The 27,313-nt window shown below is 38.3% G+C and overlaps 1 protein-coding gene across 4 annotated transcripts in view; it reads right to left on the bottom strand.

Annotated features, from left to right (window-relative positions):
* Positions 1 to 5,248: 5,248 nt before the first annotated feature.
* The window catches only part of BRCC3 (BRCA1/BRCA2-containing complex subunit 3), a 52,776-nt gene continuing 30,711 nt past the window's right edge, over positions 5,249 to 27,313 (bottom strand). For 2 of the 4 annotated variants that reach the window (XM_032846410.1, XM_032846412.1), the window contains 5 exons: positions 18,450 to 18,524; positions 10,336 to 10,467; positions 9,837 to 9,880; positions 6,553 to 6,719; positions 5,249 to 5,420 (listed from right to left, as the gene is read on the bottom strand). In XM_032846410.1, coding sequence (XP_032702301.1) covers positions 6,568 to 6,719; positions 9,837 to 9,880; positions 10,336 to 10,467; positions 18,450 to 18,524 — 403 coding nt within the window. In that variant the 3' untranslated portion in view covers positions 5,249 to 5,420; positions 6,553 to 6,567. Of the gene's footprint in view, positions 5,421 to 6,521; positions 6,720 to 9,836; positions 9,881 to 10,335; positions 10,468 to 18,449; positions 18,525 to 27,313 lie in introns of all 4 variants that reach the window. The other 2 variants (XM_032846411.1, XM_032846413.1) reach the window with 2 other exon arrangements.

The following is a 27,313-nucleotide window of genomic DNA, read 5'->3' as shown; positions in this document are numbered from 1 at the left end:
GTAAAACTTTTGGACAGCAGAGAAAGTTTCTAACACTTTACAAATGTGTGTAGCTCAAACATGTAACATATTTTAACACCCATTCCACATTTTTACGATACATACAATTAATTGGCCCAAGCCTCATTCACAGGTTACTTTAAACCTTTTTTCTTCACTGCAAGTTTTGTCCAAACTCTAAGAAGAATTTTTTTGGTTTTGTTTTTGTTCTAACAAAAAGAGATACTACCTCTTACCTCCTCAGCTGGGAGCTTAGGGAGTTCAAGGTAGAGAGAAAAAGGCCAGCCTGCGGGGTTGGCTGGATTTGCATGGAAGAGTCCTCTCTTTTTTTCATGTTTTATAAGCAACTTTATTGAGACACAATTTACAGACCATACGTTGTTTTTATTATAGTCACAGAGCTGTGCAACCATCACCAGAGTTACCATTCGAATGTTTTCATCACCTCAAAAAGAAATTCTACACCTTTCGGCTCTCATCCCTGTATCCTTGCTCCCTCCAGCCCCTGGCAAGCACTAATCGGCTGTCTCTGTGGATTCTCTGTTGTGGACATTCCAGATACATAGAATTATAAAACATGTGTCCCTTTCTATCTGCCTTCTTTTACATAGCATAATGTTTTCAAGGTTCATCTGTGTTATAGCAAGTGCCAGTAATTCATTCCTTCTTATGACAATAGTATTCCGTTGTACAGGTTAGGGTTAGCGTGAGGGTTACCCATTACAGTTTATAGGTATTTGGGTTGCTCCCACCCTTTGGTTGTTTTGACTAGTTCTGACATAAACATTTGTGTATAACGTGTTACCTTTTGGAGGAACCACTGTTGTCCATTTTACATTCACAAGAGCTCCAATTTCCTCAACATTGTCATTATTGTAGTTCTTCATCCTACCACGTGTGAAGTCGTATCTCATGGTGGTTTTGATTGCATCTCCCTGATTATTAATGATGTCAAGCATCTTTTCATGTGCTTATTGATCATTTGTTTATCTATGGGGAAATACCTATTTATATCCTTTGTCCATTAAAAATTTTTTTGTGAGGGGCGCCTGGGTGGCTCAGTGGGTTAAAGCCTCTGCCTTCAGCTCAGGTCATGATCCCGGGGTCCTGGGATCGAGCCCGGCATCGGGCTCTCTGCTCAGCAGGGAGCCTGCTTCCCTTCCTCTCTCTCTGCCTGCCTCTCTGCCTACTTGTGATCTCTGTCAAATAAATAAAATCTTTAAAAAAAATTTTTTGTGTGAGTTGTCAAAGTACTTTACATATTCTTGATGCTAGACTCTTATTTATATGATTTGCAAATATTTTCTCATACTCTCTGCATTCTTTTTACTTTTTGAAGTCCAATTTATCTACTTTTTCCTTGTTGCTTCTGCTTTTAGTGTCATAACTAAGACTCCATTGCCAAAACCTAGGTCATGAAGATTTGCTGCTATGTTTTCTTCTAAGGTTTTTTATAGTTTTAGCTCTTATATGTGGGGTTTTGATACATTTTGGGTTGATATTTGAATATGTTGTGGGGTAGATGTCCACCTTCATTCTGTTGCATGTGGATATATAATTGCCCTCACACCAGCTGTTAAGATTATTTTCCCCCCATTCAATAGTCGCAGTTTCCTTATAGACATCTGACCACAGATGTGTGTGTTTAATTCTGGACACTTGGTTCTATTCCGGAGATCTGTATGTCTATCCTTGTGACAGTACCAAATTGTCTCATATGAGTTTTGAAATCGGTTGGTGTGTTCCTCCTGCTTTGCTCTTCTTTTTCAAGATGGCTATTCACTTCAGCACATTGGCTTTCACCACAATCTCTACCATTTGTACAAGTGCCCTTAGGCTTGAACTGTTCCTCATTCTGTTGCAAATGCAGTCAGTTCCTCTGGAAAGAGATCAGGAGTATCTGTTTTATGGACTGCTTCTCTCCCAGCAAAAACTCCAAGCCAGGGCTCTAGAGCTGAAGATGGGGACAAGGCAAGCTTCTCTCTGTATGATACCGCTGCTCTAGGAGTTAAATGGTCAGTTTGGTGGTTGGGGGGGTGGTGGTGTTGCAGTAGCCTGCAATCCTTTCAGTTTGCCTCTTCAGGCATGGAACCACCACCTTTTTTTTTTTTTTTCATTAAGGTATAATGTATTATTTGCCCCAGGGGTACAGGTCCGTGAATCATCAGGCTTACACACTTCACAGCACTCTCCATAGCACATACCCTCCCCAATGTCCATCATCCAACCACTCTATCCCTCCCCCCGCAACCCCCAGCAACCCTCAGTTTGTTTCCTGAGATTAAGAGTCTCTTATGGTTTGTCTCCCTCCCGATCCCATCTTGTTTCATTTTTTTTCCTTCTCTACCCCCAAAACCCCTGCCCTACCTCTCAAATTGCTCATATCAGAGAGATCATATGGTAATTGTCTTTCTCTGATTGACTTATTTCACTCAGCATAATACCCTCTAGTTCCATCCACGTCATTGCAAATGGCAAGATTTCAGGGGGTTTTGATGGCTGCATTATATATATCTGTTGATGGACATCTAGGCTCTTTCCATAGTTTGGCTATTGTGGACATTGCTGCTATAAACGCTGGGGGGCACATGCCCCTTCGGATCACTACATTTGTACCTTTAGGGTAAACACCCAGTCGTTCAATTGCTGAGTCATGGGGTAGCTCTGTTTTCCCAACTTTTTGAGGAACCTCCATGCTGTTTTCCAGAGGGAACCACTGCCTCTTGAAATGGGTGAGATCAGGTACCCAGTACTCTCAGGTTAGAAAAATAATTTTTTTTAAGATTATTTATTTATTTGACAGACAGAAATCACAAGTAGGCAGAGAGGCAGACAGAGAGAGAGGAGGAAGCAGGCTCCCTGCCAAGCAGAGAGCCCGATGCAGGACTCGATCCCAGGACCCTGAGATCATGACCTGAGCCGAAGGCAGAGGCTCAACTCCCTGAGCCACCCAGGCGCCCCAGAAAAATAATTTCTAAGTGCCATAACTCTATCAGTGCAAACATTTCAGAAGGTGACGGAGAGAGATGTTGAAGATGTCTATTTGATTTCATATTTCTGCAAACGGTTGTTCAATTCACTGAGGTAAGAAATACTGGTAGGAAATATTCCCTAATATGGTTTAGATTGAAAACCAGGAGTTCAGATTCAGATGTATTAAGAGAGCCAGTGGAAATGTGCAGAAGGCAGATGGAAATTTAGATGTAGAGTTCACGTAGAGGTCTGGATGGAGACAGATTTGCCTGTCAACTCCATTTACAGATAAGCAACAATAGAGAAGCCTCTGAATGAATTTGAGAAGGAACAGCTAGAGAAGAGAAAAACCAGGAAATAGCAGAAGCCAAGAAAGGCAGATTTCAAAGAAGAGTGGCCAATTGTGTCCAGACTGAGAGGTTTACTAGGGCATGAAAATCATCTATTGACATTCACTATGTCCTGGAGGTCATTGGTAACATTGGCAGGAAGGGTTTGAACGGAGTGATATGGACAGAGGTCAGAACACAATGACTTGAATGAATAGGAAATGATAAAATGGAGAGAGAAGGCAAGGGTATATATTGTTCCCATCAGAGTCTTGGCTGTGATTGAAAAAAGAGAATCTACTGACCAGAAGGGGATACAGAGTTGCATAAAAGTAAGCCTGATTGGTGCAGGTGGGAAAGTAATGATACATCTTTTCATCACTGTTCCTTGTGATGCTGAACACTTTTAAGGACTGAACACTGAGCTAAAAGGAACCTTGGTGGTGATCCACTCTAGCCTTATAAATGAGAAAAATGAAGTCCAGAAAAGGAAAGGGACATGTGCTCAACATTGGCCTATAAAAACCTTCAAATCATTTTATTCCCCTTGGGTTTTCATCACTCTTACTTCATAAATTAAGTGCCATTCCTCCTAGTTCCTTATTTAATATGTCTAACTTTTTATTTTGTAGTAATTATAGATTTACAGGAAGTTGCAAAAATAGTACAGTGAGTCCCATGTATCCTCTACCCAGTTTCCCCCCAGTGGCAAGATCTTACATTACTATTGTGCAACTTCAAAACCGACATATTGACAATGGCACAATACTGCTAACTTGATTACAGACCTCACTCAGTTTCATGAGATTTCACATGCATTCATTTGTGGGTGTGTGTAGGTCTATGTAGTTTTAGCACAGATAATGTATTCAACACCATAATCAAGACAGAACTATTCCATCAGCACAAAGGAACATCCTGTATTATCCCTTTATAGTCACACATATCTCATTCCCCCTCCAGTCCCTATCCCTGGCAATCATCTCAAGAATGCAATCAGATAGTATGTGACCTTTTGAGACTGGCCCTTTCATTCATCATAATACCCTTAAGGTGTACCCAAGTTGTTTCTCTTCATTGCCGAGTAGTATTTCATGGTACAGATGTTTGGTTTAATTACTCATTCAATTGCAGGTTATTTGGGTTAGTTCCAGTTTTTAGCTCTTACAAATAAGCTGCTAAAAACATTTGTGTACAAAATTTTGTTCCATCATAGCTTCTCATTTTTCTGGGATAAATGTCCAGGAGTGCAAATGCTGGGTTGCATGATACATGGATGTTTAACTTTATTAGAAATTCCCAAAGTCTTTTATAGAGTGGCTATACCATTCACCATTCCTGTAATGTATAAGAGATCCAGTTTGTATGCTCAACAGCATTTGGTATTTTCACTATCTTTTTTTCTTTACCATTCTGTTAAGTATGTAATCATAATTCATTGTGGTTTTAATTTGCATTCCCTAATGACTACTGAAGTTCAACATCTTTTCATGTGCTTACTTGCCATCCATATATCCTCTTTAGTGAAATGTCTATTCATGTCTTTTGCTCATTTTCAATTGGATGGCTTTTTAATTGTTGACTTTGTGTAGTCTAGATTAATCAGACATATGGTTTGCAAATAATTTCTCTTGATGATTTCCTCCTCTTAACTTTTTTTACAGAGCAAAACTTTTTCATTTTGATGACATCTAGTATATTGTTTTCCTTTTAGGACTGTGCTTTTGTAGTGAAGGCCAAGGGCTTGTTGCCTAGCCCAAGATCCTGATGATTTTTCTATGATTTTTTTCCCAAAAGTTTTATAGTTTTACATCTTACATCTAAGTCCATGATATATTTTGAGTTAATTTCTGTCTAAGGTATGCAGTTTAGGTCGAAGTTCATTTTTTTTTTTTTTTGCCTATGGGTATCAATTACTCCAGCATAATTTCTTGAAAATACTATCATTACTCCACTGAAACGCTTTTACACCTCTGTCAAAATCAGTTGAGCATAAGCCACACTGCCTTGATTACTGTAGCTTTGTAGTAAGTCTTGAAGTCAGGTGATGTGAGTCCTCCAACTTCTTCAAAATCGATTTAGCTTAATTAATTTTATACCTGGATATTTTCATTTTTCCTATAGGGAAAGAAAAGAAGAGAGAAGAACTGTGGCTGTAGGAAATTAAGGACAATACAGCATTTACACTCCGTATGCCCTACAGTACTGGTTTTTAAACTTCAGTGTGCCTTAGAATCAGCTGGGGAGTTCACGAATATTTCTAGGTTCCACCCCCAAGGATAAAGTTTGACCTGCAAGTACTTCTCACGCAGCTGGACTACACATTGAAATGTGAAAAAGCAATAATCTAGGGAGAAACAGGAAGAAAAAACAAAAACAAAACCCAACCTGTGTCACTATTGTTGGGATTGTTTTCTTTCTTCCCGCCTCCTCCAATGCCCACTTTAATTTCCAGTATGCAATAGGCTTAACTCTTTTCTAAAGACACACTTACCTTCTGTGGTTATACATGGAAAGACTAATGCAACAGAACTTGTTAAAATATGATTTTTGTTACATCCTAGGTCCTTAATGTTTCTGAAGAAACAGATTTGTATTATAATGAAAGTCCCCAGGTAAACAGGATCTGTCAAATAGGAATTTGCTTCAGAGTCAAATGTGCTGGAACTCAGCTATTCAGTTAGAAAGGGTACTCATGGAGATTCAACCTTTGACAGGTATCTTAGATACCTAATATTTTAGAGATCAAGACGGAAGACATAAGACATATGCCCCTCAGTGAGGGCTTACGAGTACAGGCGGGGTGCTCATGAGCCCCTTCCATGAACACTAGTGCACTCATTTACTCGTCCAACAGAAGCCTCGTAACTAGAAAACTGAAGCACGGAACACTCTTTAGCTTACTCTATGGAGTGTCTAAAATGGAAAATAAAAACTTCAAAGTTAAACAAAGGAAAAGTAACTATTTAAAATATGCTCCCAGGACGTTTTATTACAAGATATCCTTGCCAATATACCCCGGCCTTTAAAAAAAAAACCTTACTATTCTACCTAAAGCAGCTTCATGTGCACTTTGTAGGCCAGTCACAGGTAAGAGGGTTCACTGAGTCCTAATAAAACTTTTCGGAAGACAGCTTGTGTTTGCTGCACTATTGAAATTCTCCCAGTGGAGATAAAGAGAGCTGTGCGACCGCACATGAACTTTCGGGCCATGCTTACTACGCAAATTGAAGAAACCAAGTCCGTTTACCCCATCGTCCTCCGGCTACTCTAGAGAAGAAAGCTCTTGCATCAGCTCCTCCTTTTCTTGCTGCAACTCTTGCAGGTGCTGCTGGTTCTGCTCCAGCCTGTCCTCCAGCCACTGCAGAAGAGGCCCGCTGACCGCTGACATTTGGCTGCACAGATTCTTGGTAAACACTTCAATAGGAAAAACACGGTTGAGAGAACACTCCCCCCCGTGCCCCCCACACCTGTGAGCACACAGAGAAGGCCTAGCAGATGATTTCATATCTCTGGCCAGGGGAAAGACAGAAGAGCTGAGCAAAGAAGACATCTGTTTTGAGGCCATCCCCAATACCCCTAGAACCAAAAGTCAGAGAGAAGCAGAAAGATAACCAGGTCTTTACTCCCTTATGCAAAAGGGCTAAGAACTACAGTTTTTTTTCCCCAGCCCTTAGACCTTCGCACAGTGTAAATGACAAATGACCATAAGCCCTAGAGTGCAAGAACCCTGCTTTCTGCAACTTAGCTTTCCACAAGTCCACTAGAAAAATTGCTCAAATGTTTCATGTATTTTAGAAATAAATACATTAACTTAACATGCCTGAAAGCATCTGCTTCTCCCTCTCCCTCTGCCCCTCCACCCTGCTCATGCTCTCCCTCAAATAAATAAATAAAATCTTTTAAAAAAGTGACTTATTGAAAATGACCACTGTAATACTGTGGGGTATATCTTCCAGAATCTATATATATGATATTTGTGTGTACGTGTGTGCATTTGTATGTATACTTTTGAATAAAAACCGTATGATTTTGGATGTTACTTTTTCACCACATAACAATGACATCTTTCTGCCTCAGTAAAGATCTGGCTTTCCTTCCTAAGGGCTGCACAATATTCGTCAGAATGGATGTACCAATTTAAAGATTTCTTTCTTTTAGAGAGACAGAGAGAAAGAGAAAGAGTGCACGTGAGCAGGGCAGGGGTGGACAGGGAGGGAGAAGGAGACAGAGCCCCAAGCAGACTCCACACTGAGCATGGAGCACGATGAGGGGCTCCATTCACAGCCCTGAGATCGTGACCTGAGCTGAAACCGTCAGACGCTTAACCCACTGCACCACCCAGGCGCCCATGGAGGTACCAGTTTAATGAGTGATGGACACTTCAGCAGCATCCATTTTCTTTGCTACTATAAAGACTGTGGTTCATATCCCTTTAGACTTATTTTTACATACTTGTCCTACGAATTTCTAAAGGATACATTTCTAGAGGTGGAACTGCTAGATTCAAGTATATGTATATCTTAAAACTGATAAGCCAGTATGTTCCAGATTGGACCAAATTATACCTCCAGGAACAGTATATGAGAGCATTCACTTCCTGCACATCCTCACCTAATTTTACCTCTCAATTTAATCTTTCCCAGAAAGTGAAAAACTGCCATCTAAATCCATACTTCTTCTAAAAACATTTATGAAGAGTTTGATTTTCCTATAAAAGTCTTTCATTCTTTATTTTTTTAAAAGATTTTATTTATTTGAGGGAGAGAGAGACACAGAGAGAGAGGGAACACTAGCAGGGGGAGTGGGAGAGGGACAAGCAGGCTTCCCACTGAGCAGAGAGCTCAATGTGGGGCTCGATCCCAGGATCCCGGGATCATGACTTGAGCCGAAGACAGACACTTCACAACTGAGTCACCCAGGTGCCCTGTAAGTCTTTTCATTCTTAGTCAGCTTTTTCTGAGTTCAGATTATACTTAGATCAGGCCTTCCCAGAGTTTGAAAAATATCCTCTTACATTTTCCTCCTTATTTTTTTAACTTTTAAAATGAGCTATAAGGGGTGGGGCGTTTCTGTGGCTCAGTCAGTTAAGTCTCTGTCTTCAGCTGAGGTCATGATCTCAGGATCCTGGGATTAAGCCCCACTTTGGGCTTCCTGTTCAGTGGGGAGTTTGGCTCTCCCTCTGCCTCTACCCCTACACCCCGTTCATGTGCTCTGTCTTTCTCTTTCTCAAATAAATAAATAAAATCTTTAAAAAAAATAAAATGAGCTACAAAGGTATAATTTATAGACAATAAAATGACCCTGTTTAAAGTGTACAGGTCATTGAGTTTGTGGTAATGATCCCTAGTGAAGAAACAGATCTTTTACATTAGCGCAGAAGCCCTTTGCAATTCCCTTTGCAGTCACCTCTGGCCCTAGCAGCTGCTGACCTTCCTGCTGTCACCACAGAGTACTTTCGCCTATTCTTGAATGTCATATAAATGGAACAATAAACAATAAAGTATGTAGCATTTATTGCTTTGAAATACTATCTTTCTTAAATATAAATTCTTATACACAAATGGGCCCATTTGTGGGTTCTATTCAGTTCTACTGATTTATTTGTTCATTTTTTAGTGATTACCATCCTGTTCAAGTTACTGTGGCTTTAGACCATGACTACATGTAATACACTAACCCTAACCAGATTCTACTTCTTTGTCATATTTTACCTCCAGATAGAAATGATGGGAGAGACATACCAAGCCATCTTTTAATTTTGTCTCAAGGTAATGGCCTATAACTCGAAAGCCTCTATTTCTTCCTCACTGGTGACTTTGCCAGACACTGGGAAAGCCTACACAAAATGGCCTGGGAATCAGGGTTATTCAAAGAGAAGGTATGGTATAGTAGGTGCGTATGCTGGAGAAAAGTGATTTCATATGTATACTCTATTGAGTTTCCTGCTCCTTGGCCTTATATAGGAATTCTTTCTGTGTTTACTGACATGAAAAGCTTCTTCTTTCATACCTTCCCTCTCATCTGTCTGTCTATCCATCTCTTTCAATTCCCACCATAATAGGCTGGTAGTGGTGTGCTGGAACCAACTTAGATCGGCTCACAAAAGCCGATATACTACTGAAATTTCAGAAGTCTGTGAGTGAAGTCTGTGAGCTGGTTGACGCCATACTAGTTGTTTGAAATCAGCCATGGTAGGAGTATTATACATTGGAAACCGGCAAACACAAAAAATCAGGGCCCTTCCTCCTCCCTGAGAACTGGTTATTAAACATGTACCAGCATAGCCCCTGAGAAAGTCGATCATAAAGTTCATTCCACTCTTTCTTCCAGCCTTACTCTAGGTAGCATACACACTAAAGGGTTTGCAGGGTTCAAGAGAAAAGCTGGGAGTGGGATTAATGAATAGCAAAGCTCTCGGAAAGGGAAATTCAAGAACTTGAACCTATTACTTCAAGCACTTAAACTAGTTTTGTTTCTGTCAGCTGAGTATTTCAGAAATCACTGCCCACAATCTAGAAAAAGAAATTTTACCTGAGCCATTATGGATCTTGGTTACTGAGTCCAGATGTGTCAGGCTAAAGGGATAAAACAGTTTAGGTTAGCAGCAGAGCCGCAGCGAAGGGAAAACAAAATGACCTTTGCGAATTGGATTAGAGGAATATGCATAATTTAAATTCCATTAGAGTGAAATGTTTCATGATTTGGAGGATATAATTTTATTCAGAACTTCAAGATAATTCAAAGAGATCACTTGAAATCACTGTCTCTCTTCATACAGTCCACACTTCTTGGGCAAGACCCAGTGCTTAGCAGTAGGGCTACTGAGGTGTAATTGTCTGGTTTTTTTCTAACAACCAAAAGTATCATTGCCCTTGAAGGATCCAAAGTGCAGTGGGAGAGAAATGAATGTTACACAGAATACGAACACACTTTCTCACAGAGAGGTGAGAGGAAAGGGGCCTCCGGAAGAGGAAAAGAGGGACCAGGCCCTGAGGAGTCAGGATGAGAGAGGAGGGAGGGAGGACTCTACCTGTGGATCCTCCTGTATGCATCCTGTTCCTCTTGGCACAGGATCTTGGGCAGCTCGACTGCTGACTCCAGGCATACTTTCCCAATGGTTACGTGAGGTACAATATGGATGGGGATTTCAATCCTCTCATACCTGCGAGACAATCAACTCAGGTCAGTTTCATGTTTGTTTGTTTCTAGCTTTATTTTGGTTTGATGAAAAGGAATGATATATATTTAAGGCATACAAACTGATGTTTTGAAATTGATATTTTGAGTAAAAGGAGCACCACGCTCAAGCCAATTAACGTATCTGTTACATCACATAGTTGCCTTTCTTTGTGTGTGTGTGGTATGAATACTTGAGATCTACCTTGTTGGAACATTTCAAGTATATAACACTGTTCTGTTAACTGTAGTCACCATGCTGAGCAGTAGATCTCCAGAATTCATTCATCCTGAAACTTTGTACCCTTTGACCAACACTTCCTCATTTTCCCTTCCACCACTCCTGCCGTGGCAACCACCATTCTACTCTCTGCTTCAACGAGTTTGCTATTTTTATTTATTTCAATTCATCCATTGACAGACCTTTAGGTTGTTTTTGTATCTTTTTTTTTTTTTTTTTTTTTTAAAGATTTTATTTATTTATTTGACAGAGAGAGATCACAAGTAGGCAGAGAGGCAGGCAGAGAGAGAGGAAGGGAAGCAGGCTCCCTGCTGAGCAGAGAGCCCGATGCGGGGCTCGATCCCAGGACCCTGAGACCATGACCTGAGCTGAAGGCAGAGACCCAACCCACTGAGCCACCCAGGCGCCCCTGTTTTTGTATCTTGACTATCGTGAATAACTCTGCAAAAACATTAGAGTACAGATATCATTTTTGAGATCCATATTTCATTTTCTTTGGATATATACCAAGAATGGGTTAGTTTTTAATGCTGAGTTGTCATAATCAGAAGTTTTCTATAAACTTAATAGAAATTTTGGGATACAGTATACTCGAAGATTAGACATCCCTGTCATTCATTTAGTAGCTCAACTTGAAACTTGACTGAATTCAAAATGAACTCACCTGGGGAGCAAATTAGAAGCCCATTTGAAGAGTCAATATTCCCCACTTTCCTAGAAAATGTAAGCCCACTTTCAAAAACGTATTGGAGGTCTTGGGAATTCAGGGTCCTTATGCTCACTCCCCCAGATAAGGGGAATAGCTAATTAATGCTGTCTTTGGTTGAGAAGTTTCCATGGGGGGTGAACACATTCATCACAAAGCCTGGAGAAGAGTAGCTGCAGACTTTTCCGTGAGTCCATCAGATTCATGATGTATACGAATTACTCATATAAATGCTCACTCGTTCTAACTCAGGGTTCACCAGTGGCCCACAGTTCCCATTCTCTCCCCTGAAGGGAAATAGGTGAGAAATTCACAGATCCTGGGGCAGCTGGGTGGCTCAGTCAGTTAAGTGTCTGACTTTTGGTTTTGGCTCAGATCCTCACTGAGCCCCATATCGGGCTCTGAGCCCAGCACACAGTCGGCTTCAGATTCTCTTGCCCTCTTCCTCTCCCTTCTGCTCTCTCCCTCTCATGTAGAATACGGCCTTTTTAGATTGGCTTAGTGTATTTTTTAAACTACTCAGGTGATTCCAGTGTTCAGCCAAGTTTGGGAATGAGTGATCTAACTCATTTTTCTTTCTCCACACATTCCAATCTATTCAATTCAAATGCTCCTTAATTTTGGTGACAAAATATTCCTTAGAGTTGCAGAAGCCTATTAACTTTTCCGTAGGAAAAAAAAATAAGCTCAAATACATGAGCTTTCTCTCTAATAAAAGAAAGCTGATAAAGTGCTTTCTGGCTCAATATGAAACCTCAAGGGGACAGCAAGTAAAATGAACAGTGTTTGACATTCATATAGAATTACTAGGCATAGGAAGAAGCTGGAAAAATGGGACCAATACATAAGAAAAAAATAAGTTGACCGAAGTAGAGCTAGAAATATCAAAGATGAAAGAATTAGCAGACAAGCTTCTTAAAATAACCATTTATCATTATAAATATTCTGTGTGTTCAGAAAGCTAGAGGAAAGACTGAACATGCATAGGATTAACAGGAAATTAAACATTACAGAAGGAAAGATTAGTGAACTTGAAGGAAGATACAGCAATAGAAACTATATAAAATAAATCACAGATAGAAAAAAAGACCAAAAAAACAATGAGCAGAGCATCGGTGAGCCATGAGACAATGTCAAGTGGCCAAATATGTGTACAATTAAAATATCCAAAGAAAATGAGAGAGTGGAACAGAAAAAAATACTTGTAGAAATAATAGCTGAGATTTTTGTAAATTTGATGACAAATGTAAATCCAAATGTCTAAGCTCAGGGAAACCCGAGGACAGAATGAAACTGAAAACAGTTACACCAATGGCACACTATAATCAAAGAGCTTAAAACTAGTGAAAAAGAGAAAATCTTGAGAAGTCAGAAAAAAAGTCATATTAAGTAAACAGAAGCAAAGGTAAAGATGATAGCCAGTTTTTCATTGGATGGTAGAGAAATATCTTCATAATTCTAAAAGACAAAAATGGCCACCCTAGAGTTCTTTACCTATTGAAAATATTTTTTAAATATGGAATTTAAGACTTCTTTCAGACATATGAAAGTCAAATGACTATTTCACCAGAAGACTTACACTACCAGAAGCATTAAAGGACATTCTTCAAGAAAGAAAATGGTAACAGATGGAAACAAAGAAATGAAGAGCACTAGAAATGGTAACCCACTGGGGCGCCTGGGTGACTCAGTGGGTTAGGCCTCTGCCTTTGGCTCAGGTCGTGATCTTGGGGTCCTGGGATCGAGCCCCGCATCGGGCTCTCTGCTCAGCGGGGAGCCTGCTTCCCTTCCTCCCTCTCTGCCTGCCTCTCTGCCTACTTGTGATCTCTGTCTGTCAAATAAATAAATAAAATCTTAAAAAAAAAAAAAGAAATGGTAACCCACTGATGGGAGATGTTTGCAAACGACATACCTGATAAAAGGTTAGTATCCAAAATATAGAAAGAACTTAAAAAATTCAACACCTAAAACGTGAATCATCCAATTAAAAAATGGGCAGGAGACATGAACAGACAGTTCTCCGAAGGAGACATGCAGATGGCCAACAGACACATGAAAAGATGCTCAACATCACTGATCCTCAGGGAGATGCAAATCCAAGCTACAAAATCAGCTCACATCTGCCAGAACTGCTAAAATAAAAAATACAAGAAACAACAGCTGCTGGTAAGGACAATGGAGGAAAAGGAACCCTCCTGCACCGTTGTGGGGGAATGCACACTGGTGCAGCCACTGTGGAAAACAGTATGGAGGCTCCTCAGAAACTTAAACACAGAAGTTATCCTACAATCCCCCATTTGCACTACTAAGTATTTACCTAACGAATACAAACATACTAATTCAAAGGGAATCATGTACCCCGATGTTTACAGCAGCATTATCAACAATAACCAGAGTATGGAAAAAGCCCGAGTATCCACTGGTAGGTGAATGATGAAGACGTGGTCTATGTACACGATGGAACACTACTTGGCCATCAAAAGAATGAAATCCTGCTGTCTGCCATGACATGGATGGAGCGAGAGGGTGTAATGCTAAGTGAGATAAGTCAGTCAGAGAAAGACCAATGCCATGTGATTTCGCTTGTGTGGAACTTAAGAAACAAAACAAATGAGATTATTTGGGTGAGATGGGGATGAGGATGAAGGAGGTCACTTGTGATGAGCACTGGGTGTTGTATGGAAGTGTTGAATCACTCTACTGTACACGAGAATCTAATGTTAACTAATTGGAGTGAAAATGAAAACTTAAACTTAAAAAACTAAAATACAGAGAAAGTATCTCAGTGCAAATACACCCCCCCAAAAAAGAAGAAATAAAGAAAAAAAGAAAGAGTGGGCTTCCCCACCTTTCATCCTGGTCTTGCTGTGATTGCAACACCTACCTTCTTACTGTTCCCATGTTCCTGATATATTTTTGCCCATCCCTTTATTTTAGGCTTTTTGAAATTTTGTGTTTTCTTTGAGTCTTGCATAAAGCCTAGAGTTGGGTTTGTCTTTGATATCTAATTTTAAAATAACTTCCTTTAATAGATAAATTCATCTAATTAAAACATAAATAAGTCCTGTCAATGTTATGTACAACATGATGACTATAGTTAACAATACTATATTAGATATTTGACAGTTACTAAGAGAGTAAATCTTAAAAGTTCTCATCACACACATACACACAAAAGCAATTTGTAACTATGCAAAATGATGGATGTTGACTAAATTTGTGCCAAGTATTCTGCAATATATACATGTATCAAATCATTATGCTCAAAACCTAAAACTTATGCAATGTTGTATGTAATTATATCTCAGTAAAACTGAGGAATAAATACATACATACATAAACCTATGGGTCACTGAGGAAGTCAAAAGGAAAATTACAAATTATTTTGAACTGAATAAAAATGAAAAACACAGCAAGATTTGTGAGATACAACTAAAGGATTACTTGGAAAGTTACATAAATTTCTATAAAAACAGAAAATAGACATCAAATGAATGAACTCAGCATCCATACACCATAAAACAAGTAGAAGAAAAAAAACAGAAAAAAGAACAAGTGAAGCTCAAAGTAAGCAAAGAGAAGGAAGTAACATATATCAGAGTTGACAAACAGAACAGTGCACAGATCAACAGAGAAAACCAATGAAACCAAAGTGATTTTTTTGAGATAGCCAATAAAATGGTTCCATTTCTAACCAGACTTATCACAAAAGAAAAACAAATTACAAATATAGTAACAAGAGAGATGACATTACAATGATTTTATAGATAATAAACAATAAAAGATATTCTAACAACTTTATGCCAATAAATTCAACTATTCAGATGAAATGAATAAGTCCACTGAAAGATACAAATTACCAAAGCTCACTCAAGAAGAAATATATAATCTGAATAGCCCTGAACGTATTAAATAAATCAAACTGGTAGTTAAAAACTTCCCACAGTGAAGATTCCAGGCCCAGGAGGCTTTACTGGTGAATTCTACCAAATACTTAAGGAAGAAAGTCTATTAGTTCTACAAAAACTCTCCCATTAAATTGAAAAGGGGACAATACCATCAAACTTGTTTTCTGAAGCCAGTATTTCTGATACCAAAGGTAGAGAAAGACTTTACAAGAAAACTACATACTAATAACCCTCAAGTAGATAGATGTAAAAATTCTGAACAAAATTTTAGCAAATCAAATCTAGCAGTACCTAAAATGGATAATTCATCCTGACTGATGGGGTTTATTCCAGGAGTGCAAAGTTGGTTTAGGAATAAAAATTCAATGTAATTCATCAATATTAACAGACTAAAACAGAAAAGCACTATAGGAGCATCTCAGTAGATACAAATAAGCATTTCATAAAATGCAACATTTATTACTGATGAAAAAAGAATGCTCAGCAAACTAGGGATAGAAGGAAATTTCCTCAAATCAATAAGAAAAAACCTTCAGGTAACATTATACTTTAATAGTAAAAGACTGAATGATTTCCCCTAAGATCAGAAAGAAAGGTACCATGGCTGCTCCCAACAGTTGAATTCAGCAGTTTACTGGAGAGAGTGCAGTAAGGTAAGAAAAATAAACAGAAGGCATCCAGACTGGAAAGAAAGAAGTAAAACTGCTTTTATTCACAGATGACAACCTATGTGGGTAATCCAACGGACTCTTCAAAAAAGGTACTAATATTGAGAAGTGAATTTAGAAAGGTAGGATGTAAACTCAATATATAATAATTATCTGTATATTTATGCAGTGGCAATGAACAACAGGAAATTGAGATTAAAATGAAAGCATTTACAATAGGATAAAAATATGAAATGTGTAGGGATGAATCTGAAAAAAGATATGCAAGACTTGTATGCAGAAATGTACAAACCATTAATGAGAAATTAAAGACCTAAATAAATGGAGAGATGCAAACGTTCATGGATTGGAACACTCAATATTATTAAGATGTCAATTCTCCCCAAAATGATCCACATTCAATGTAATCCCAATCAAAAATCTCAGCAGGCTGTTTTGGAAAAGTCTGGAATTTCTTAAAAAGCTAAATATACACGTACCATATAATTCAACCAGTCTGCTCCTACGTATCGCCCCAAGGGAAGAGAAAGCACATATCCATACAAAGACTTTGTTTGTAATAAACCAAAACTGCAAGTAACTCAAATGTCTATCAACAGGCAAATGAATACACAAATTGGGGTAATACTTAAATGATTTAATACTTTTCTGTAATAAAAGGTGTAAACTATTGATACCTGTTATACATGAATCTCAAAATAATTCTGGTGCATGAAATGAGACAGACAAAAAGCTTACAGTCTATGACTCTACATATGTGTCTATTTTTTCTCTAAAAAAATGCAGACTACTCTCTAGCGACTGTAGATCTGGGCTTTCGGTTGCAGGAGGGACAGGGAGTACTAAGGGAGGAATTACAGAGGGGCACTAGGAAAATTTGGGGGGTGAGGGATATTTTCATTATCTAGGAATGTACATGTCAAAACTTTCCAAACTGTCTACTTTAAACATGTGTAGTTTATTGTATGCAACTGTACCTCAATAAAGATGTTAAAAACTAAATGGAACTGGGGCTCCTTGGAAAAATCCAGGAAAGAACAAGATGAAAGTGGAACATCTTCTTGTGCCACAAAATCAAGCAGTACTCAAAGAATAAGGAAAACGTGTCAAAAGAACATGGGAGGGGCTTCCACTGGTTGCTTCTGAAACAATGTGTGCCTCAAAATACCTAATGATAGATTAAAATAAAGTACATTTGTCAGTTGGCAATCTACTCCCAGGAAGGGCTTTCCCTGTCCATTTGTCTATTTATTAATTTACTTATTAACATATATGTGTATATCTGGATTCTTATTTTATTCAATGGGTTCTAGTCCATTATTATCATGAGGTATTTTGAGGCACACTGTTCTTTTGTTACTTCTTTGTCCCCCTGACTAAACTGGGGGCTCTTGAATACCAGAGAATGATGGCCATTCTGCCGTGTTGTTCCAGCCCCTGGCAGAGTCTGGCTCAGGGCAAGGGCGGTTGACGAACGTACATCAGCTCAACCAGGACCGCACACAAGTTCCCCGAGCGCAGAAGGGAACTTCGTGTCCTTCTCTTTCTTTTCATCTGTAGCACTGACGAGTTGGATGGGTGGCTTTTCTGGGGATCCTCTCAACTCCAGAATATATAATCCCACATCGGGCTCCCTGCTCCGCGGGGAAGCCTGCTTCTCCCTCTCCCACTCCCCCTGCTTGTGTTCCCTCTCTCGCTGTGTCTCTCTCTTTCTGTCAAATAAATACATAAAATCTTTTTAAAAAGAAACACTATTTATAGGTATAAGGAAAAATGATAATGGAAATATGATAAAATGTTGACAGCTGAGGAATCTGGGTAAAGGGCACACAGGAATCCTTTGTACTATCCTTGCAACTTTTCTGTAAATGTGAAATTATTTTAAAACAATGTTAAAAAACACCAAGACTAATAACCAAAAGAATCAAAACAGTACACACAACTTCTAAAACAGAAAAAAAAAAAAAAAAAACAGAAAATTCAATGTAACAAGTGGCAGGAAAAGTAAGAAGAAATAAACAGAAAGCAAACAGGAGGCAAACAGACAATTGCAGCAATGATACTAAAATGAACGCATTACACTCACCTATTAAGACAGATGTTCTGATTGTTTAAAACCAAATAACTCAAGATCTTGCTATATTCTATTTAAAAGAGACCCTGAAACAAAATAACTGAGGAAGGTTGACGGTGAAGGAAAGGGCAACATGCAACAGGCCGTGGCGGACACGCGTGTCCCTAACCGCCTAACCAACCCTAAGCCACCGTCCTCCTTGGGAACAGAATGGCCAGAGCTACCTGACAGGCCTCCCTGCTTAGATGTGGCTACTTCACTATGTTCTGCCAGTGAGATGGAAATGGAACTGTTTTCTGGGATTTCTGATGTCATTTATTAGAAATTGGCTGAGCAGCCGAGCTAGGACAAGCCCCTTTTTGCCCTCCTACCTTTCCTCTTCCTTCTGGCCCTCAATGGAGATGTGCTGGCTGGAACTCCAGAAGTCTCGTGGACCATGAGGGGACCTTAGGATGAAAACCATATACCAAGATGGTGAAGCAGAAGATAGGAGCCTGGGTGCCTGATGACATCAAAGAGCCCTGGAATACCCATCTCCAGACTTCAACCCAAGAAAGAAATAAGGTTTCTTGTTTAAACTGTTATTTATCATCTAATTTTTTCCCTAATATACGGAGTTCAACCTAAACCTGACAGAAACAATCATAGACTCTAGAAATATTTTAAGGCATACATAAATAAACGTGTAAATGGGCAAAGAAAGCTATTTCATATTTTATGATGGAAAACACAACAGGACAATATAATATAATAGCTATGAACCTTTATAAACTCTTTATGCAATACCAATGCAGCTTCAAAATAGATTAACCCTAAAATACAGAAGCAGATGGGAGGTTTCCATACGTCTCTCTCAGATATGTATAACCAAAAGCACACACTGTGAGGAAGGATACAAGGACCACTGTAACACAACTTAACAAGCTTATGCTAATAAGGAGATAAGAGACTTGTACCCAAGAGACAATATACACATTTTTTGGTGCATATAAAAAAGTACGAAAATTGACCATGTTTTAAGTCAGAGGTCAGTGAACTTTTTGTGAAAAGTCCAGACAGTAAACGTTTTACTGTGTAAAACATTTTTGTTTTACTTTGTTTTTTTTTAAAAACAGCATTTTGTTTTACTGTGTAAAACATTATTGTGTAGAACAGCTGTGTGGGCCACAGGGTCTCTGTCAGAACCACTCAGCTGAGCAGCTGTAACTGGTTAACAAAGGTCAGATGCTCCGAAACAGGCACCAGGCCCTTGAGCCTACAGGATGTAGTCTGTGGACCCCTTTTCTAGGTAACAAAGGAAATATCCAAAAATTTCTGTAAAGCCGGTATCTCCTAGGCCACACGGTTACCATAATGTATTAAAAATTATGGGGCACGTGGGTGGCTCTCTGATTTCCATTCAGGTCATGGTCTCAGTGCAGTGCACTCTGTGCTGGGTGTGGGGCCTGCCTAAGACTCTCTCGCTCCCTCTCCCACTCCCTCTGCTCCTCCCCACCCCGCACTCTCACTCTCTCTTAAAAAAATTAAAGAATTTTTAAAAATTAATGTAACAAAGAAAGAAAGAAATAAATATAATCCACCCCCTCCCAGATCTATAAACCTGGAAATTTTTAAATGCACTTCTAAATAACTGTTCAATTGAAGAGAAAATAAAAACTGAAAACATAAATCAGAAGTAAAAAAAAAAAAAGCCACTGGAACCTATGGAATGAAGCAAAAGCGAGGAGGAAAATTTATAGCATTAAAAGTATTTATCAGAGAACAAGGGAGACAGAAAGTAAACTTAATTTTCATCTCAAGAATTCATCTTTCTAAAGATTTTATTCATTTACCAGAGAGCGAGAGAGCGCGCGCACGCGCACAAGCAGGCGGAGCACCAGGCAGAGGGAGGAGAAGCAGGCTCTGTGCTGAGCGGGGAGCCTGACACAGGGGCTCGATCCCAGGACCCCGGGATCATGACCTGAGCTGAAGGCAGAGGCTTAACAGAATGAGTCACCCAGGAGACCCTTATCTCAAGAATCTAGAATGAAGACAACAATGAGAACAACGCAGCAACAATAAAATGTATGGAAAACAGAAGGAAGAAATTAATAAAGAAAAAAGCAGAATGTTTTTAAAAGATAAGAAACTGAATTGATCTAGAGAACTTAAAGCTGGTCCTTTAAAAAAAACCAACAAAATAGATAAGCCTCTGGCAACAGAATCAAGAAAAAAGAGAAAGCACAAGTAAACAGCATTAGCAATGGAAAAGGGCACATACTTAAAAGAAACAGATCACACAGTCATCCACTCAAGAAATATTTACCTAATGGCTACCATGTGGTGGGCCCTGCTCTAGGTGCTAATCAACAAGACATAGGACGTCCCTACAGTCATGGAGACAACAATCTAATGGCGGGAAGGAGACTGTAAATAAGAAATGAACAACTAACTTATATTAGTGCTACAAAGAAAATGAAACACATTTTTTGAAAAAATTTTTAAATGTTAAATACATATATCAAGTGCAAAGAAAGGAAAACAGATGAAATGGATAATTTTCTAGGAAACTATAAATTACCATAGCTGACAAATACTGCATGATTCCACTCACAGAAGCAGGGAATACAGTAGTGGTTGCCAGGGGATGGGGGTAGGTATAAAAGGGGTTGTTACTCAATGGGCATAAAGCTTCAGTTACGCTACATGAATAAATTCTAAAGATCTGCTGTACAACACGGTGCCTAGAATGAACCGTAAGGTATAGTGCATTTCAAAATTTGTTAAGAGGGCAGATCTCATGTTCTCTTCTTAACACCCCTCCCCAAAATAAAATGAACCAAACAAGAAAAAACCCACAAAGGAAACAAGGAAACTTTGGAGGTACTGGCAATGTCTATTACCTTGATTGTGGGGATGGTATCACGTCTATTTACATACGTCCAAACTCATCAAATTGTATACATTAAATGTGTGTAGTTCTTTGCATATCAATTATGCCTTAATGAAGCTGTTTAAAAAATGAGCAAGCAAGAAAAAATAGCACTGTGCAGCTAAAATAAGGTCTTGAAGATTAAGAAGGTTAAAAAAAAAACAGAACACTCAATGGGTGCCATAATTTTCATTGTTCATGGGTTTCTCCTCTATTTTATGTGTGATGACATTCTAGCTCTGTATCTGATTTATGCGGAGGTTCTAGATCATTTGCTTCTAGTAATGATTTTGATGATCTTGTCAGTGCCTTCACTTAAACAGATTTGGGACCTGACATTGCTTTAAAAGATTTATTTATTTACTTATTTCAAAGAGAGAGAGACAAAGAGAGAAGGAAAGTGAGCATGAATGGGAGGAGGGGCAGAGGCAGAGGGAGCGAGAATGTCCAGCAGACTCCGTGCTGAGTGCGGAGCCCGATTTAGGGCTCAATCCCACAGCCATGAGATTACAACCTGAGCCAAAGCCAAGAGTCAGACGGTTAACCGATTATGCCACCCAGGTACCTCTGGGCCCTGACATTCTCTTTTTTTAAAAAAATTTTATTTATTTATTTTTGTCAGAGAGAGAGTGCTGGCATGAGCAGGGGGAGGGGCAAAGGGAGAGGGAGAAGCAGACTCCCCAGTATGCAAGAAGCCCAATGCCGGGCTGGATCCCAGGACGCTGGGATCATGAGCTGAGCTAAAGGCAGACACAACCCACTGAGCCACCCAGCCATTCCTGGGCCCTGACATTCTTAAAAGGAGACACAGAGTAAGCATTTGTCCAGCCGCATGGTCTTGGATGAGCAACTTTATTTCTGAAAGTCACTCCTCGACCTAGTAACTGTCTCTCATGACAGAATCCAATTCTTCTGTTTTCTTCCATTACAGTAGCATTCTTTTATAGGGTTAGCACCATTTATTGAGAACGTAATGACAAACACATTTGGAAACACTGGTACCACTAACATTTCCAGTTAAAAAGCTTTCCCTCCAACGATGCACTCCTAAAGAGATTTTTTCAGATCGCTATCTTCACCATCCTACAAAAATAAATTTGTTCTTAGTACTTAAAAAGTTTCTATTAAATTACTCCAAAGTTCAGAGAAAATCAGTGCTTTGTACTTCAATTAATAGCTTTATTGAAGTATAACTGTTGGTGGGTTCAGAACACTTAGGAGTCACCCTTCTACCAAATTTCAAGTATAAAATACAGTATTGTTAATTACAGTCACATTGCTGTATATTAGCTCTCCAGAATTTATTCATATCTTGCATAACTGAAACTTTGTATCCTTTGACCAATATCTACCGATTTCATTCACCTCTCAGTCCCTGGCAACCACCATTCTATGCTCTGTTTCTGTGAGCTTGTTTTAGGTTCCACATACAAGTGAAGTAATGCAGTATCTGTCTTTGTGTATCAAGCTTATTTCACTTAGCACAAGGTTAAGGTTAGGTTCATCCATGGTGTTGCAAATGGCAAGATTTCTTTCTATATTAAGGCTCAATAATACTCATTGTGCATGTATGACATACATGAATGCATATCATTCTTGATAACTAGTGATGCTGTGTACCTTTCAAATATCTGTTGGCCCTTTGTAGGCCTTCTTTTTAGAAATGTTTAGTTAGGTCCTTCACGTTTTAATTTTTTTCACTTTTCTTTAAATTGGGTTATTTGGGGTTTTGTTATCGAGTTCCTTATATGTTTTAGATATTAACCCCTTATCAGATATATGGTTTGCAAATATTTTCTCCCATTTCACAGGCTCTACCTTTCCACTCTGTTGAATATTTCCTTTGTTCTGCAGAAACTTTCAGTTTGATGAAATCCCACTTGCCTATTTTTGCCTTTGTTGACACATCCAAAAAAATCATTGCCAAGTTCCTCAAAAAGCTTTTTTCCTACATTTTACTCTAGTAGTTTTATGTTTTTAGGTCTTACGTTTCAGTCTTTAATCCCTTTTGAGTTGATTTTTGTATATGGTGTGAGGGTCCAAATTCGTTTTTGTACATGTGGATATACAGGTTTTCCAAAATCATGTATTCATGTTATAGTGGATTCGCAGCTGAGAATCTTGCTGAAGAACATGTGGATTGATTTCCGGGCTTCATTGGTCTAGATGTCAATTTTTTATGCCAGTATCATACTTTTTGATTACAGTCGTTTTATAATAGTATTTAGAAACCAGTCAGTGTGATGCTTCCATCTTCATTCTTGCTCAAGATTGCTTTAGCTATTTGGGGTCTTTTGTGAATCCATATGAATTTTAGGATTATTTTTTCTATTTATGTAAAAAATGCCATGCAGGGGGCAACTGGGTGGTTCAGCCAGTTAAGCGTCCAGCTCTTGATTTTGGCTCAGGTTATGATCTCATGGTCCTGGGATCTAGACCCACACTGGACTCCGTGCTCATTGAAGAATCTGCTTGTCTCCCTCTACCTCTGCCCCTCTCCTATCTCTCTCAAATAAATAAATATGTTTTTTTTAATGCCATTAGGATTTTAATAGAGAATGCATTGACTCTTTAGATCACTTTCAGTAGTACGGACATTAATTCTTCCAATCTATGAACATGGCATGTCCTTCCATTCTGTCTTCCTTAATTTCCTTCAACAATATTTTATAATTTTCAGGGTACAAGTCTTTGACTTTCGTTAAGCTTATCCCTAAGTATTTTATGCTTATCCCTAAGTATTGTGAATGGGATTTTATTCCCTAGTTTGTTTGTGTATAGAAAATTAACTGATCTTTATATATTTGTTTTTTATTCTGCAACTTTACAGAATTTATTAGTTTAAAGTTTTTTTGTTGTTGTTGAGTCTTTAGGGTTTTCTACATACATGATGTCATCTGAGATCTGAGATAAATTTTACTTCTGATATAGAGGACTTTTCTTTTTCTTGTATGACTGCTCTAAGACTTCCCGCACTATGTTGAACAGAAGTGGCAAGACTGGGTATCTTTGCCTTGTATTGGATCTTAGAGGGAAAGCTTTCAGTTTTCCCCCCGGTTCCTTCTATACCTATTTTGTTGAATTTTTATGCTTTTCTGCATTAACTAAGGTGATCATGTGGTTTTTATCATCTTTCATTCTGTTAATATGGTGTATCAACTTGATTTATTTGCATATGTTGAAATATCTTTATATCCCAGGGATAATCACATTTGTACACTTGTTAATGGTGTATAATCCCTTTAATGTGCTATTGAATTCAGTTTGCGGGTATTTTATTAAAGATTTTTGCAACCCTGTTCATTCAGGGATATTTGCCCGTAGTACTCTAGCTTTACGCGGCTTTGGTATCAGGGTAATGCTGTTCTCATAAAATGAGTTCGGAAGTGTTCCCTCTTCTGTTTTAAAAAGGTACTAATTCCTCTTTGAATATTTGGTAGAATTTATCAATGAAGCCATCTGGTCCTGCGGTTTTTCTCCTAGTCTGTCGTCTTGCAGATGTCACTCTACATGTAATTTACAGTTTATGACAGTAGTTATTTCCCTCGTGGATATGAGTATTCTTTTTAAAGTTATTTTTTCATGTTTTTGCATGCTGGGAGGTTGGCTTTATCTCTAGATATGTAATACCTAGAAGCTTTAGGAATGTTCCATTTAGGGACAGGAGGATCTGGTGCAATTGGGACTTTTTTTTTAACTAATGGCTTACAACATCCCTAAGATAACTGAGGACATTCCATTGTTATTCCATTTGAGAAAGGAGTATAAATATCAAAAAGGATGTTTACTAACACAAGGTATATAAGCATGTGTGTGTGTATATATTATATATATGTATATATAATATATACACACATATACATACACACATATTTATATATGCACTATTTCTATATTTGCAACATACACACAGACACACACACACTTGCACTCAGCCCCTAAAGTAAAACCCATCATTATAAGCAATTAAATGTTAAAGTAACTCCCTTGCATTACTGTATAATTTTAAGCTGTTCTCAATTGGAAAAAAAATGAATAGAATGCTCAGTCTTTCCATTATTTAATCATTCATTCAATGTCCATTCTGTTCCTATCTTATATTTTTCTGTTTCTGTCCAGGTTGCCCTTTTCCTTTATGGATTCTTAGGTCCCTTAAATAGCCTATCACAATGCTGAATGCCGCACTACAGTCTTGACTACTGAATACATTTGAGAATCTAGGTAGGAGTAGAGGAGTAGGAGTAGGGACTGCAGCTTTTACTTCTTGATTTCCCTCTAACACATCCTGTAGAAAAGAAAGTGCTGCAGATATCCCCTAAGTATCTTCCCTAGTAAACGAAAGCCCTAATTTTTAGCTGGGTGCATGGATTCTAAGCTAAAATACTTAGTGTCTCTTGCAGCTAGCTGTTACTGTATATTTGCTAGCTAATAAGAAATACATGAAAAAGTTATATGTACTACCCGTTTAGAATATCATGGTAAATCTTAAAGTTTGTCATCCATCTTGGGTTATTTGGAGACCTTGTAAAATGGAGTAACAAGATAGAAGATGCCTATTTCCTTTCGAAACAGCCATTTACTGTCTACCTGTTTACTTCTTTTCTGTGGTGGAGAATTTAACTTTGCTTAAGGTACTATTTTTGGATTTTTTGTTTAGTTCTCAACCAAAGGTAATTTTAACTAATACAACCTAGTAAATTGTTACACACATATTGAACCTAAATAAAAACATTCTGATTATTTGACTTTAATTTTGGGGCTATGAATATAGGGCAATATCTATGTATAAGACAGATGCTATTCATATAAGAATAAAAGGCTAGACCTAAAAAATGTATGAGTAGATTTTCAACTTTATTAGTGATCAACAAAATGCAAACTAAAGCCGCAATGTACTACAATTACACACTCACCAGAATGGCAAAATGAACAAGACAGAGAGTACCAAGCATTGGCAAGGATGTGGAAGAAGCAACTCTCCAATATTTCTGGTACTGACACTTTGGAAAACTGTTGGCATTATCTATTTAAAGCTGAACATATATACACATATACCTATATATTCCACTCCTAGGTAGGTACCCAACAGAAATACCCAACAAATGTACATAGGTTCACAAAAACAAGAATATTCATAGCAGCACAATTAATAAGAGCCTCTTAAAAACTGGAACACTCAATGGAATGAATAAACTGTGGTATGCTTATACAATGAATACATCAACGAGGATTATTAAGCTATTGCTTCATACAACAGCATGGATGAATCTTACCAACTGATTGAAAGAAACTACACACAGGAGAGTACATATTGTATGATTCCATTTATAAATGGTTGAAAAACAAGAGAAAGTGACCTATGGTGTTAGAAGTCAAGATCATGGAAAATCAGGATTCCAACAAAAGCATCTGGCTACAGAGCTATGTTCTTACTTATTATGTTATATTGTCTTTCCAGAAAAGAGAAAAAAAATCCAATTCGTTTTATAACTTAATAAAATAATCCTGAAACCAAAACCACTCAAGAGAAACCCAAGTCAAGAATACTTTAGGCTAATCTCACTTAAGGACATAGAGGTAATATCTTGAGCTAAATATTAGCAAATAGAATTGACTTTGTATTAAAAGAACAATACATCATGGGAAAGTAGGGTTTACCTCAGGAATGCAACAACGGTTCAGTTTAAAGAGTTTTCAATGTAAATCATTACCTAAACTAATAAAAAGGGGAAACAGCCACATTATCAATTCAGGAAATGATAAGCAGGCATATGATAAAATGAGAGACATTCATAATTAAAAATTCTCAGGAAACTTCCTTAAGTTAATGAAGGAATAGAGGATGTCTACCACAAAATCATAACACGCATATTTGATAGAACATCAGAAGTATCCCCATGAGAGTCAGAAAGACAGTGATGTTTGCCACTCAACTCTGGTATTCAACTTTTGTACATAGGTCATACCAGTAAGAATACTTCTGACTGCTGATTATGATCATCTACCTAGAAAAATACATAGCACCTATACGGCAAGAATAACCATCCAGAATTTATAATAGAAAAAGGGGGGAAATCCTATTTAGAAAAGCAACAAAAAGTATGAATTTAACAAGAAATACTAAATTGTATATTTGTTGGTTTTGCTGCCATATACTGTCTCTTCCAAAACCCCTTCTCCTTCAAGGTGAGAAAAGGACCTGGGATCAGCTTCCCACAAACTGAATAAATGCAGACCACCAGCTGTGTGACTGGCTTCTGATAAAATGCTCTGGGTTAGAAAGGCTGCAAGTGAACATAAACACGTCCTAGGTGCCACTGCATA

Source organism: Lontra canadensis, unplaced genomic scaffold (assembly GCF_010015895.1).
Source record: "Lontra canadensis isolate GAN:19392208 unplaced genomic scaffold, GSC_riverotter_1.0 scaffold174, whole genome shotgun sequence".
In the NCBI taxonomy this organism is placed as follows: Eukaryota; Metazoa; Chordata; class Mammalia; order Carnivora; family Mustelidae; genus Lontra; species Lontra canadensis.
This window is presented reverse-complemented; position numbering and strand designations above follow the sequence as displayed.